Source organism: Leuciscus leuciscus (genome assembly GCF_965113295.1).
Source record: "Leuciscus leuciscus genome assembly, chromosome: 8".
NCBI lineage: Eukaryota > Metazoa > Chordata > Actinopteri > Cypriniformes > Leuciscidae > Leuciscus > Leuciscus leuciscus.
The window spans coordinates 26,917,638-26,933,039 of record NC_138732.1 but is presented as its reverse complement, the minus strand read 5'-3'; the positions used below and the strand labels follow the sequence as shown (position 1 = coordinate 26,933,039).

General features: G+C 38.2%; 2 protein-coding genes across 7 annotated transcripts in view; one reads left to right on the top strand and one right to left on the bottom strand.

Moving 5' to 3' along the window:
• Positions 1-1,818: 1,818 nt before the first annotated feature.
• On the top strand, positions 1,819-3,585 carry LOC309504640 (ladderlectin-like). The gene is made up of 7 exons (XM_082177827.1): positions 1,819-1,895; positions 1,931-2,067; positions 2,190-2,265; positions 2,479-2,585; positions 2,834-2,953; positions 3,126-3,237; positions 3,389-3,585. Exons 3-7 carry the CDS (start codon positions 2,208-2,210, stop codon positions 3,472-3,474), a joined length of 483 nt encoding a protein of 160 aa, XP_082033953.1. The 5' UTR covers positions 1,819-1,895; positions 1,931-2,067; positions 2,190-2,207; the 3' UTR covers positions 3,475-3,585.
• A 3,589-nt stretch (positions 3,586-7,174) lies between these two features.
• Positions 7,175-15,402, bottom strand: part of kdm3b (lysine (K)-specific demethylase 3B) — a 29,966-nt gene continuing 21,738 nt past the window's right edge. For all 6 annotated transcript variants that reach the window (XM_082177700.1, XM_082177703.1, XM_082177701.1 and 3 more), the window contains 4 exons: positions 9,942-10,081; positions 9,579-9,755; positions 8,192-8,326; positions 7,175-8,084 (listed from right to left, as the gene is read on the bottom strand). In XM_082177700.1, the coding sequence (XP_082033826.1) occupies positions 8,004-8,084; positions 8,192-8,326; positions 9,579-9,755; positions 9,942-10,081 (533 nt within the window). In that variant the 3' untranslated portion in view covers positions 7,175-8,003. The remainder of the gene's footprint in view (positions 8,085-8,191; positions 8,327-9,578; positions 9,756-9,941; positions 10,082-15,402) is intronic.

The following is a 15,402-nucleotide window of genomic DNA, read 5'->3' as shown; positions in this document are numbered from 1 at the left end:
ATAGTATGAGCAAAAACCCTTCCTGGTTCTCAAGTGCGCACCGGAAGTCCAAGAAGGCCGCGTTGGCATGGGCGTGGGCCGGGCCCAGGCAGGCGGCGTAGTACTCGTAGGTGTGGGGCGGGTCGATGGGGCCCGCACAAATCCTGCAAAGGTTAGCCATTGGATTAGAGGAAGAAAAGGTAACTAGTCCTCAGGTGCAACTTCAACGATGACAGCGTGAATAAAAAGATTTTGACGCAATTGTCGCACCATGCATTTTATAATGCCCGCAAGCCTGTCAGTATTTGCATACTTCGCGACAATTGGCCAGTTGTTCCAAGCTGCCGTTAGCCTATAAAATTTCAACAAAAGTGGAGAAGGGAGGAGTTCCCGCAGCATCAGCTGACGCAGTGTAGACGTTACCGCTCTCGAAAGGGAACCCAAAACCAAATGTCACAGTATCTCTTTGTCACAACCCTGAAAGTTGAAGCATGGGTTAATAACATGAGCACTTAAAGGAACCGTATTTAAGAAATGTATTTCAATTAATCATAAAATGGCCCTGATATGTCACTAGACATTAAGAAATCATGTTCATTTCAAATACTTATATTACTGACAACAGTAGTCCGGCCAGGATATTGTCATTTAAAAGTGAAGTTGCAGCCCTCAACTGATGTTGATGTTGTCATGTTGTGTTTTGGCCTGATGCTCCACCCTCCACCTATCTACTAATCACAAAGTCAGTAGTGTTTCGACATCCGAGTTGCCAGCTCTGCTCTATTTACCACAGCTGCAGCTACAAACGTGTCGGATAAAAAATGTCTAACGTTACGAAACCTAAAAGACCTCGTTATGAATCCGAAATACGTTGTGACAAAGTCCGAAAAAAAACTTGCTGTGTAGGACTCGTCACTTGACATTGGAAGCTCCTTGTAGCAGCCTACGTTCCTGCTGGATCCTGCAGCCTAACTGGCAACCTCGAGTCAGGGGGGAGGGGGAGGGGGAGGGGATACACCGCTCTACAGTAATTTGAAAGTGATTGCAGTACCAGTTTTGGCCACAATCTTACATACGGTTCCTTTAACTCAGATATTTCACACTTTTTTTTTCATGTTGTTGCAAGTTTTAAAGTTGAAAGCAGATAGAAATAGGCCTTCACTCACACACACACACACACACACACACACACACACACACACACACACACACACACATATACATATAATGCACATTTGAAAAACTTTTGTTATATATAAAAATAAAATGTATATTTATTTGCAACAGTTGTGTTAACAGTAATAAGACATTTCTGTCTTAAAGGGGTGGTATAATGCCCTTTTCACAAGATGTACACAAGAGTTAGGTGAAGTTTTAGCTCAAAATAGCATGTTAAAATTGTCCCTTTTTGAGGGTGAGCAAAAACGCACTGTTTTTGTGTCTGTCCCTTTAAATGCAAATGAGCTGCTGCTCCTGGCAAAGGGGGCAGAGCTTCAAAGTGTCCTTTTACCTCACACAGACATGCACTGAAAATTTCGGGGTATGTAAATTTTAGGGTTTGTGATGTCACTAACCCGGGAGGAATCCTTAAAAAGCAATTTCTTCAAAAGAAAATATCTCCCTTTGCTTTGAACTTAACGTTGTAACTTTGCAGATGTTTATTCTCAAACAGTAACATTACACACTAGCCTAACTAAAGTTAAAAAAGTGAAATCATAATCAACCACCCCTTTAAGAACAGCTGATAGACGCCGTGCTGCGTTGTCATGGGAACATCCCAGGTGAAGATAATGAGGAAGTTACGGTTTCTAAACCGTGAATTTTTAGGGCCGTGATATTCAAATGCGATTGTTTTCAGCCGCCACATTTATCAACGTCGATCCGATCATTCGTACGATGGGACTGTCTGTATTCGAGTGTTTCATGAATCACACCTGAACCCTGTCGTAAGATGATTTCTGCGCTCGGATCTACGTTAGATTGATAAATGAGGCCCAATTAGTAAAGTAGGCTATAAAAGCAGGGCTCTTTCTGGAACTTAACAAACACTTCCTCTGAGATTCTGAAGGCAACAATCTGAAAAGCAAGGTGAGTTGTTGGAACAGAAACCTACAGAATAACATTTGCTTTGTCTTTAAAATACACTGCGATTCCACAGTGTGCAGCATTTGAGTGCAGACATTTAACTTTACCTGCTTATTCGTTTTTAGCTTCATTTCAGGTTCATCATGGCAATGCTGAGAAGTCTTCTGCTTTTTGTTATCTTCTCCATGGGGAATGCAAACGGTAACCAAAACATTTAATTGTAAAAACGCTTTCAAATTTAAATGCATTATGGGACTGTACAAGATTCCATTTACTGATATTTGCATGATTAATGAAGGATTTTCAGTGTCAAAGTACAATTACTTTTTAATCTTATTTTTTTTGCCATATAATCACACAAACTTGAAATAAGCAACATAATAAAATGCTAAATATTACAAAATCCCCATTTAGTTAGTGAATCCACAAATGGTTTAGGAAGATGTCCACGTGGATGGAAAAATTATGAACGCCGGTGCTACAAGTACTTCTCTAAATCGGTTTCCTGGATCGCAGCAGAGGTAGTGTATTATACAACAAAGCTATTTGGACAACACTTTATATTAGGTGTCTTTAAGTAGTTTGGTACAATGTATTGTGTTGATGTAAGATGCTTTTGCTGGGATATGGGTACGGTTAGGGACAGGTTTGATGGTATGGTTAGGTTTAAGGGTGGGTTAACACTGGGTCAACTGATTAATCCTAGATTAGTAATTTATGCTTTCTGCTAAAAAGATTAGATTTTGTAATGAGAAATCTGTCTCTTCAGAGAAACTGTCAATCTTTTGGTGCGAATCTCGCATCTGTGCATGATCAACCAGAGAATGATTTCCTGCTGAGTCTGTTGCCTTCCACAAGAACTTGGGTTGGTGCTCATGATGGTGAACAAGTAAGTTAAATTGTGTGCCCTAAAGAAACCTATTTGTTTGTCTAAACTGAAATTTCTGCTTTAATCAAAGGCAATGTTTTTAATGAAGATGGTTTGACTTCAAAGCTGAACTTAATTGGCTTACGTCTGACTCAGTAGTGCACTTTTTGTATTCATTCTCTTCACTTATTAGGACGGAGAGTGGTTGTGGAGTGATGGAACTGTGTATGACTATACCAACTGGTGCTATAGAGAACCTAACAATGCTGGTGGACCTGAGAACTGTTTGGAGATCAACTGGACCTGTCAGTGCTTTTTTTTTATTTAAACTAATTTGCAATCCTATAATTTCACATCATACGGTAACATTAAATGACTCGTTTGGATTTCACTATGCCTTAAGTTGAACACCACTGTAATGATCAGGGTAACTGATTTCATTATTCCACCCTACAGCTAACCGTTGCTGGAACGATGCATCCTGTTCAACCTCACTGAGCTATATTTGTGAGCTCAAATTCCGTCATCCTGGTCCACTTTGACTTTGATTGGATTACATTTACTCTTTCTGATCTTATATTTACAAAAATGTTGTTCTGAAATTCAATCTCCTAATTTTCACTGAAACACTCCTCAAATAAAAGCATTGAATCAAAGCATGTGAATTGTGGACAATCAAATGTGTATATTGCATAGCAAGGTTTTAGGATATGGTTAGTAGAATGGCATTTAATGATCCCAGGGAAGGGGTTTAAGCGAGCGCATACAGCGGCTTCATCGACAAACACTAGGAGGCATGTGTTTCCTATATTGGATTGTAAGCAACCATTTGTTTTCGGTCTTACTAAAATGTGGATCATGATGCTGGAATTCACCATGATCTTTACATGGTATTCTGGCTCAAGTCCAAAACCCCATGGTAATACTATTGTTACACTCTGGTATTTGTTGAAACGCAGATGATACACACTTTTGCCACAGATAAAACAAATCGCGGGAGTCTTCGAGCAGAGCTCTGCGAGGTACACTCACTGGCTTGGCTTCTGACAGCTGCCTACAACTACCTTGCGCGACGCACGTCGTCCAGATTTTTGTTTAAGACACTTTATTCAACAAATGCAGTTTACAGGAATGTTCATCTCATTATAAAAATAACATTGTGCAGTTTCTAACATTGCAGGTGTTTTAACATAAACCAAACATAAACACTCACATCACATTTTGCCAGGGGAAGTACGGATTTACAAAAAGATATCAAAGTGTTTACAAACATTCACAGTTTTTGTTGCCTTTTAAGAGAATACTTAATCGTGTTGACATATTGCTTGACCTCATTGTTAAAAGCAATAAAAGATGTTTTGGAATGCGCAAACCTACATTTATGAATGTAAAATTTTGCCAAGAGAATGAGATTAATAATGAAAGTTTCATTTGGCCTAGTCTTAGTTCTGTTGAGGTCATAAAGGCCAAAAAGAACATCCTTCCAAAACAACTTGAAATCTTTCTCAATTTTTTCTGCAATAAAATTACAAATGTCAGACCAGAAACTTTGGACAAAAGGGCAGTGCCAAAACAAATGGGTAACAGTTTCAATACTCATAGAGCAGAAAGTGCACATTACATCAATGTCTTTTTTTTATTTTTTAACAATATGATCATTAGACGGGTAAAACTTATTATTATTTTAAATGATATTTCTCTAATTTTGTTGGTCAGCAGATATCAGTTGGGTAAGAGCCAGACCTTCTTCCAGTCAATGTTTTGCACAAATTTATTCCAGTATGGAACCACATATGGGACTGTGATAATATCTGTTTTGAACAGGGATCTAATTAGTTTATTGTTCTTACCATTGTTACAAGAAAAACAAATCTTACCAACTGTCAGTCAGCGATAACAAAGTTAGTTGTTGTGTGTCCAATCTTGGTTGAGCTCTATATAACATGCAGACACCAGAAGAAATTGCTCCAAAGACTTTGGCATAATCTCCAGGAGACACAGGAATTTTGTATTCTTCTAGAAACTCATTATAAGAGTAAAGACAACCAGCCCTGTTAAATAATTGGTCAACAAAAATAATGTTATTATTAAACCAGTAATCAATGAATAAAGATTTGTGTTTAAACAGTATGTCTTTGTTGTTCCATACGTAATATTTGTTGGGTGAAAAGTTGTGTTTGAAAATAAGAGACCATGAAAGGAAGGCCTGGCGGTGAAAGGATGACATTTTTATCGGGACTTTATCAATATTATAATTACAGGTTAAGAAATAGCTCAACCCACCCAATTTTGACAGAATATGACATGGTATGACATTCCAAATAGAATTAGGGTTTTTAAAGAAATGTTTCAACCAATTTACTTTAAAAGTATTATTAAGAGTACAGAAATCGATAGAGTTTAATCCACCCTTTTCATAGTCATTTGTTAGAACAGACTTCTTCACATGATGAGTTCTATCTTTCCATAAGAAGTTAAAAAGTAGCTTGTCAATCTCAGTAATATATTTTTTGTCCACATACAGAGATAGAGCTGGATATGTTAACCGTGATAAACCTTCTGCCTTAGACAGTAGGGTTCTGCCTCTGAGGGAGAGATCCCGTAACAGCCACTGGTTCAGCTTTTTTCTGGTTCTTTGACACACGTCATCCAGATAAAGGTAACTGGGCTGGACCCAAGACGTCACCATCTTCGTCGCTATCTTATGACGACTGCAGATTCACATACTTTATACATTGTTTTGATTTTTATGGATGATGAACTTGGATTATATTACAGATGACTGATAAATCTAGGATAAATAAACATCTAATTGTTTATTTTATGACGACATCGTCACATGTATAATGTAGGCATATGTGAGTCTATTTTTGGAAAGAAAATGTTGCAATCTACAGGGTTCCTATGCAGTTTAGAAAATATGGGCTTTTAGTAATTTCCAGGTATAGAAAAAAGCAGATTATGGAAAAAATTTGCATTTCCAAACTATTGCCCTTATTTAGTTTCTATAATAGAAAATCATTGTTTTCATGGCAGCTGTTTAGTGATTGTCAAACACGACTGAATTCAAGGTGCACTTTTTCATTATGCAAAATTGCAGGTTATAAGCGTTTTGGGTTTCTTATGATATTCTTTGCCCTGTATTACAGAGCCACTAAAAGGATCTTTGCAAAAATAAAAAATATGCAGACTTTCGTGTGCGCATGAGAAAACAAACTTAGCATAGACAATGCACACTGAGCCACCTATTGCACCATCAGCCCATTTCACAGTGTGGTTTCCTGGCCGTCATAGAGTGTCTTAAACAGTCTTTTGATAGACCCTTAAATTTGGCAAATAGGACAATGCACACAACCATATTGTGTCATGGTTTCTCCTCCGCCACACAGGATACATTAAATTGGACATTAGGCCTTGAAATTAGAGGTACTACCCTAACGAAAGCCACATTTTGAGCAAATGGGCCTAAATTTCTATTAATTCATGTGCATATATTGATCTCACCATCATTGACATAAAGAGACAGAAAAAAACCCGAGATTAAATATAGAAGAACTACAGCAATGCCTCCAAGATGCTTGAAGAAACCTTCCTGCAAAGCTACAGCACTGCGAGACGTTTTAGGCACTTGTGTAAAAATGCTGTAAAGTGAGGATGCTTTCCAAAATAATGTCATAAATAGATTTTATTTATCAATTAGCTTCTATTAACTGAATCAAATCAATATTTGGTGTGACCACCCTTTGCGTTTAAAACAACTGTTGTCCAGGTACACTTGCACATAGCTTTTCATGTAGCTTTGTAAGAAGTTTCTTCAAATGTCTTGGAGACGTTGCCACAGTTCTTCTGGATTTAGTCGTTTTTTCTGTTTCTTCATGTAATCCCAGACTTCTTGAGGGTCAGCAAAAACGCACCGTTTTTGTGTCTGATAAACTATAACAAACTATATTGGAGCTCATTAAACCCAATGTACTATTTAAATCGATTGCTGGACATCGTAATGTTATTGCACATATATCTGATTTATGATTTAATGATTCAGTGACTCAGTTGTCCAGCTTGTCAATCACACACACTTCTGGTAATTGTTTTACACTTCTAGTTGTGTTTATGATTTAAATGCACAATTTTCAGATTTTTCCTACAAAACTTTACAGAAGCACAAGTCAAAAGTTATTTGTTAAAGACTGATTACAGCTAAAGTTTCCCTCGTGCATCAAGAAAATCTCAAGGTAAACCGACAATATTTCAAAAGCTTTAGTTTATTGCAGTGCCATTCATGAACCACAAAATGTCTTATAAAATAAAATAGTAAGCATTTAACAAATAGATAGCTAAGAAATTCGTTGTGTCATTTCCAAACAACAGGGCCAAATCCTTTCTTGTAAATCTTTATTGTGAAAAAAAAAAAAAAAAATCATACACACTGCTAAGATCAATATATATATTGGTACATATTAATGAGCAGTAGATCTGCAGAACTGGAATTGTTGATTCTTGAATGACTGTTCCTCAACGCCAGTCTAACTCCTGTTGTCAGTGAAATATTACCTAAATGGCATATTACAAAAAAAGCAAAAGGACATGTTTTCATCAACAAAAAAAAAAAAAAAAAAAAAAACTCAAAACTAAAAAACTTTGGTCTAGTTCCCTTCCATGTTCATCTCCACCTCTCCTGGACAAGGTGGTGGGAATCTTTTAATCGTTTTAATTTCTGTTGACCCCCATCTTAACTAAAAGCTCTCCTTCATTGAAGAGCACAGAATGAATGTTCTCTAAGGAGGAAACCCAGTGCTCACTTTTCACAGAAGTCATAGAAAAACCTTGTTGAAGGCCTTTTAAAAGATTCGTCAGCTTATAATCACCAGCTCTCTGAACAGTCCAACAAACTTTAAACGCGGAGCAAAAAACAGACTTTTTAAATACAGAGAAAAGGATTGTAAAACTAAACAATGCTTTTGTAACACTGATGAAGCAGCATCTTCATCCTACCAAAACGCTGAGAGACGTTCCATTATAAACAGCTTGTTTTGCGAGCGCACTGGCCTCATCCAAACCCAAATCTCTCCAACTAAGAGCGGCCTATCTTGGGCTCATGGGCTTTTAGTGTTCCCACAGCATCCTTCACAGCATGGTAGATGATGTTCTTCACCTGTGAACAACACAAACACAACATGATCAGGCATAAACGCTGAAAAATTGATTTTGTGCTCCACGGAAGAAAGTCACATCAGGGTTTGGAAGGACATATAGAAATACCTGTAGCTTGTCCTCGTGGTTCGTGTGAGTGTTGGAAAGATGCCGGAACTCTTGCGTCAGTCTAAAACAGTGCTTCACGTGTTCAGGAGAAACAAAGTCCTCTGCGACCTTGATACAGCTGTACAGATTGTGCACCTGGCAAAACCAAGATGAGGAAAATAAATTAGTATTTGTCTCTCAAGTAGGGGTGCGTCATATGTATCGTCTACGATAATATCGTAATAAAGCAATAAGCCCTGTGAAGCAGTGGTTCACAGTGAATTTAGAACAGACATTTTTAGGCACGACACGAAGCGGACGGGTATGGAGTATCCTTTTTTGGTTATTCCACACACCTGGCTAGGTTTGACAAATGCAACGACGATGCATTGACTCAGTAATACTGTTGTAATGCGGTCACGGGTCTGTGTTTGTAGAGTTGTTTACAACTGCTTCGAACACGGCTCAACCAATCATAATCAAGGACCAGAACTATCCGATTTAGAATTGTTGTTTTAATCATGTGGAAGCAGACATAATTCATCCACTTTGTAAAAAACAAACAACAGCAGGCCTCGAGTGATATCGCTTTCACTTTATGAAGTCGCCTAGTAGAATTCAGCTAGAATGACCACACAATTCCATATGAGTTTGTGTCTTATATTTCTATATGATATCGTACAGCAATATCACGTGCTTGTTTATTGAACCGTTTTAGAAAATCTGTAAGTTAAAATTGTTATTGTTACATGTAAAATATAGTCTTTTTGATCTGTTTTGCCAATGAAAATAGTTCCAAACCAAATCACAACACAACCGTCTCAGTGCATCACAGTGGTGTTTCTTTCCAGAAAGAATCAGCATTTTTGAATGAACCAATGATTCAATGATCCATTCATATAGACTGTCGCTGCATCTGAAATCAAATACTTCCTTACTATATAGTATGCGAAAAACAGTATAAGAGTAGTCCGAATGCATAATATGTGAAAAACAGTAGGCGAAAAGTACCTGGATGACCTACTAGTTCCAGTGAGATTCTGAAGTGCGCATTCGATGGACATTGACAGTGAAGCGCCGTAACTGACGCTGGTAGGTCACGTGACAGTAACAACATGGAAGTAGTATGTTTCTTATTATTTTAATTATGCATAATGCATAAAGGTTAGAAAAAAATGGTGACAAATAAGCCCTTAATGAAAATGTTTATTTCTGTTAAAGAATATGAAAAACTTCAGGAGTCAGTTAAACGTACCAGCACAAAAACACACTCAGCAAATTGTCTAGTTATCGCTATCGACAAAATCCCTGAAACTACAGAGATATAATTGTGTCAATATCGCACACCCCTAGTTTCAAGTGCATGATTTTGAACTGAACTCTGGTGGACATGATCTCAGTAACTAACCTGATGTGGCGCTCCAGCTGGGATGAACACGGCATCTCCCAAAAACTGCACAATGGACCAGCCCTGGACTCCATACTCCTCGAACAGCCTGTGGCGCAGCGTCTGGTCCAGGTACCAGCTCTGGTCATGGATAGGATCGTGGTCTGGTGGGTTCTCTTGTCCTTGTTCTTCTCCAACCTGCAATAAATGGGTGAAATTAACTTCAGTCATTCATACCATATGAAAAACATAGAAAGAAGAGAATATTGCCCAAATGTGACATTATACATGTCCTCAAGGCATTAGGTTTGGGGCAATCTTCTTTTTTGGGTAAACTAAAACTTTAAAAGCAATAACATCAAACAAACAACATCATTCTTTCACCTTTCGCAGGAGCTCGCGGATCTTTTCGGCGTCTTTAGCGGCGTAGATGTGCCAGAGAGCTCCAGGTTTCTCCTTGATCTCGTAGACTCTTTTCTTAGTCATGTCATCCACATCACCCTCTTCAATGGTCAGCATCACCTCTGCAGTAATAACAGCTTGGTCAGTAAACAAACACACAATTATAACTTGTGTAAAAGTCTTTATCTTTTCAATAAGACAGCGAACTACAGCTTTACTATTCATATTGATTGTAAGAGCCTCCTTTGTGTCTACACTATGGCTTTAAAATGGACACAACAGCGCATGGCCATAAACACAGACTCGTGAGCACAGTGACAAAGCTCACACGTAAAATGTACACCTGCAGAAATCGCGAATCCAAAACTCTAGAGTTTGCTCAACTCTGCTGCTTATATTATGTTAAAGGGATACGTTTTCTTTCTGAGTTCACATGTCTTAGTAGCATCGGAGCAGCGGGTTTCCATAAAGGCAAACAAGCTGATGTATGATGCCTGGTGAGGTTAACAGCACATTATAAACAGTCAGCTATTTCAAATGAAAGTTGTGGTATTAATGTACCACAGGATAAGGAATCTTTTAAGCCTAATGTTTTTCTATCAGTTTCCATCTCTTTGAATAGAAATGCATTAATCTAATAATATAAAACTATACTGTCCGTACACCACAGTTATACAAATGAACTTGTGTAGAAATGTGAAAGACTTATAGATCGTTAAATGTTTATTTAAAGTCCCCCTGTGGTGAAAATCAAGCTTTTAAATGTTGTTTATATGTGTTGTTTTTAATATGCTTTAAGACAAACCATGTGCAAATTCATCAGTCAACACCATTGCTGAGTATTTTCTCCTTAAAACTGCAGTGAACCAAAGACAGAGACATAGAACCGCGTAAACTAAATGAGGCATGAAGAATTGTTTTCCAGGAAAATACATTTAAATGTCATTTTGGTGATCAAAGATGAGATAAGGAATAACATTGACTACAGGGGGGCTTGAACTTTTATAGACCCCAATAAAACATTTTTCAAATTACCAGACATGACAAATATATTGCTGTCCATTTAAAATTAAGATAAAATTTGATTTGCCTTTTGTAGAAAATAAATATTTCAAGATTCCTATAAAGACAGTTATATCTGTGGTATTAATGAAAAAAGAAACATACTGTCTGCACATTTTCATTTAACCTGACACCAGCATCACACAAATTTTCCATTTATTAAGTTTTTTCCAAACATGCCGTCTTAAATATGACCATTTGTTCTGTGTAGCATTTCTGCACTCCAGTACAGTAGATTATAATTTCTACAAAAATATTAAATGATTTATTTATTACAGTGTTTACTTGGTTATGGGCCATTGGTGCTTGGGCTCAGATGACTGCTGACTGCTCATGATCTGAATGAAATACAAAATGAACCGTCACTATTTTTTGTGTTTACACGTTTAATGCTGAAGAAAATATTGAATGTTTAACGAATGTCCAATATCAAATCAACGCAAGTTAAAATTGCATAGCGAGAAAACTGCTTTTTATGTGTATATCATGAGAAAATGAAGTCGAGATCATGAGAAAACGAGAAAGAAAAAAGACCCGTCAGGACTTATGGTTTTGTTATTTCTCCACACTGTGTTGATTTGTGCACAATCTTTTTTTTGTGTGTGTGTGCTCAAGTTTGGGCTTTGCGATTTCTGCAGGTTTACATTTTACGTGCAAGCTTTGTCACTGTGCTCACACTGCTGTAGTTCATGCGCTTGCACTGTTTTGTCCATCATTTAATGCCGTACTGCACAGGGTCTCTAAGCATTAGTCGGGCAAGTCAATATTTAATACTAACAATAGGGCTGTCAAAATTAATGTTAACACATACGATTAATTCTTTGCTACGCTGTTAACACCATCACTTTATCTGACAACGTATTCTGCTATTTGAGACAACATGCTCTCTCTCCCTGCCCAACAAAGACATCACCAAAACTAGAAAGAGAGACACACACACACACACACACACAGGCCTATAAATATAATTACTGTAGTTAGTAATTGTTTTATTGGAATTACATCCCTATCTACATTGGATTGATTTTAATAACTTAAATGTACTTGAAGTGTTTGTGCACAAAGCACTAAGAATATACGAGTATCGGATCAGGACTTCATATCAGCAGATACTCAAAATGCAATGACTCGAATCTGATCAGGGGGCCCAAAAAAATTTATCGGGACATCCCTACTCTTTTCTTGCTGTTTAAGACTGTCGCAGTCACCAATACAAGGGTGCTTCACACTGGCAGTTTAGTTGAAAACGGAGCACGGTTCGCATGAAAAATTGGTAATGTGAAAGCTGTAGTGCGGACCCGGGGTCCCGAACCCGAGGCTACCTAAAGGCGGTGGTCTGAGTTTAGTTGCACTCGAACTGTGGTGCGATTCGCGTGAATTTGAAAGCAACTCGGGTGCGCACTTGTTCAGGAGTTAAAGTAACCTGCACACATGCATTTGAGTTCAACAAAACACGTGACGGATGACAGTGGTGATGATTTCCCTTGGATACAAGCATGAGTGAGAGTGCAGTGTCATTGTGCAGAGTGAGCGCTATTAATTAATGAATGGCTTGCAATCCACTGTCTCCTTAAAAGAGTCTGTTTGCAGTGAAGTGTCGTTCAATCTGCTGCGCATAATAGCACCAAATTAATAAAAAACACAATTTATTGACCCACGTCCTGTTTTCTGTCATGCACCGTGCACGTTTGTGAAGACATTCAGTGCATGTTAACACAACAGGGTTCGATAGAATCAAGTTGAGTGTGAAACCAGACAAACGTTGCAGGACCGGAACAATCACGCCCGGACTCGGACCACAGCGAACGTGTGAAAGCCGCCTCATTGATAACTGTCAGGTATAAGGTATTTATGACAACAGTGGGATTCCAATAATCCAATAAGGCTAAATCACAATGTACTGTCTGTTGCAGTATCCCAACATATTCTACAGAAGAAACGATAAAAAAAATCTGACCAGATTCCTGGAATAAAAATGAATTCCAATTCAAATATCTTAAAAAAAAAAAAATAAATAAAAAAAAATGACAGGATCACCAACCACCACTGAAAATAAATAATAAATGGAAATAAAAAAAGCTTTTTTTCTATAGCAGATAAGAATAATTAAAGGGGTCATAATATTAGTCGCAAAACACTGCAATTTTAAACAAATTAGTCTGATATTGAAAATTTATGAACCAGATTAACCAGTTCATTGACGACAACTGACTCAAGAGTAATGGTCGGCCGATATATCGCCAAGGCCGATATATCGGCCGATATTAGGGATGGGCATTCGATTAAATTTTCTTAGTCGATCGTCGGGAGAATTAACGATCGACTATCGATTAATCATTAATATTTTTATATTGAAATTCATTATTTCTTTAACTTTTTATAAATTAAAAATGCAATGAAAATACAAAAATACAGTTTGTTTGTCCTCGATGAGATCTTTATTACAAGAAGATCAACTTGTGGCAGTGAAACTGGACGTTCGGTAGACTTGAAGATTCCTGCGGTGCTCTAAACCAGCGGAACCTGCAGCTGCGAGCCGGCGTTCTTAAACAGAGACCCATGGCCACTTCATCCGTTTTCTGTGATCGGATAGCTATCCGCTCGTGAAAAGACCAAATCTAAATGCCCTCCGAAACGCATTCGAGACGGATTTAAATCCGATCGCTCAAACCACTTCACATCTGAGACGCATTCCAGACGAAACTGGACAAGAGTAAATGCATCTGGTTGTTGAAACCACATATGCAAATTTGACTTATCCCAAAAATGATAAGAAATAAACGTGTGAGAGCGTGTTATAGGCTATATGTCATGTTATATCCAGATATGACGACGCTACTTCAACACGCATCACCACAGATGAGCATCTATTCATCAAGCCAACGTGCAAACTATCACAAATCAAAGTTAAAGTCATTCATCAACACACAATCATCTTCATTAAAAGTAAAGAACCGAAACGATCTTACCAGGACTGTTGCCGCAATATCTTGTTGCGGTCTTTGATTTAGAAATTTTCAATAAAATGCAGCTCATATCAGTTGCTTTCGATGACGTGCAACAATTTAAATATGCATATAGCGCGGGAATTCAAGATCGGATTTATATCCGTTTTGCAAAAACACGTTTATGTGACCAGGTGTAAATGGAATCGTTTTGATAAATCAGATAGCTCTCCGATCTGAGAAAACGCATGAAGTTCCCATAGAACTTCTGCACCAGTCTACTGATTTCTGTTGAGAAAGATAAGCATGTTGACATGATCTGGGATCAGACGCGACCGCAACCTGGTGACAGCCAGTCCAGCCGCCGAAAACACCCGCTCTGAGGGGACTGACGTTGCCGGGATGCACAGGTACCTCCGCGCTAAAATTAATTCCATTGCTTCAAGACTCACACTACGCAACGCAACCTGCATTAGTTTAATCGATAACAAATAAACGTGATCGACGAAATTCTTAACGATCAATTATCGATCGTCGATTAATCATGCCCATCCCTAGCCGATATTTGGCACTTTTAAAATATCGGCATCGGCCGCTAAGTTTTTCTGATTGGCCGATGTGTTGGAAGCGGGACTTTTATGTTGACAAGCGGCGCTGAGAACACCAGTGCCTGAGAAGAGAACAGCAGCGCCTGATCACACAGCGCTCTATCACATTCTCCGTCTTCATTAGTTTACGATCTCGGTCAGTCATATCTAATACTTTGTTAGACAGAACTGGTAAACAAAGAAAGTAAATGGTATGCGAAAAAGTAAAGTGTTGCTTTTATATTATTTGTTACAGAAAAATACTTTCTCATTTACGGTCAACATTCAGCAAATGCGCATCTACATCATTTAAACAAATCTCTGAATATCTAATAAACATTTAATTTCACAAACCTTGCAGATTTAATGGAATCCACCTGTGATATCTTGTGAAGTGTGCATTTGTAGCCTGCATAAACGTGTTAGGCTACGTTTACACGGAAACGATCTGAAGAGAAAACGCAAAAGTGATCACTTTTTATTCTGCGTTTAGACGAGCGTTATGGGGGGGAAATCTGCGTGCATACGGTGACGCAAAAGTGTGTGAAATTCAATGTAGTATGCACTCCAGGCGGCTAGGTGGCAATGTGAAGCACTGATCGGTGCCTTCACTGTCTAGCAAACTTTTGCGTTTTTACCGTTTAGACGGAGACGCGACGGTGGAGCGTTTTTAAGATTTCCACTCTGGAGGGTGGTTTCACTTTTTTGCGTTTTTAAGCCCCAAAAACGCCGTCGCCGTCTAAACGAAAGGCACATCTGCTAAAATATTTTTACGTTTTTACCCGCGAGCGTTCTCGTGTAAACAGGGCCTTAGTGACGGTCGGTCCGTGCGAAGTGAGTGAATGCGAA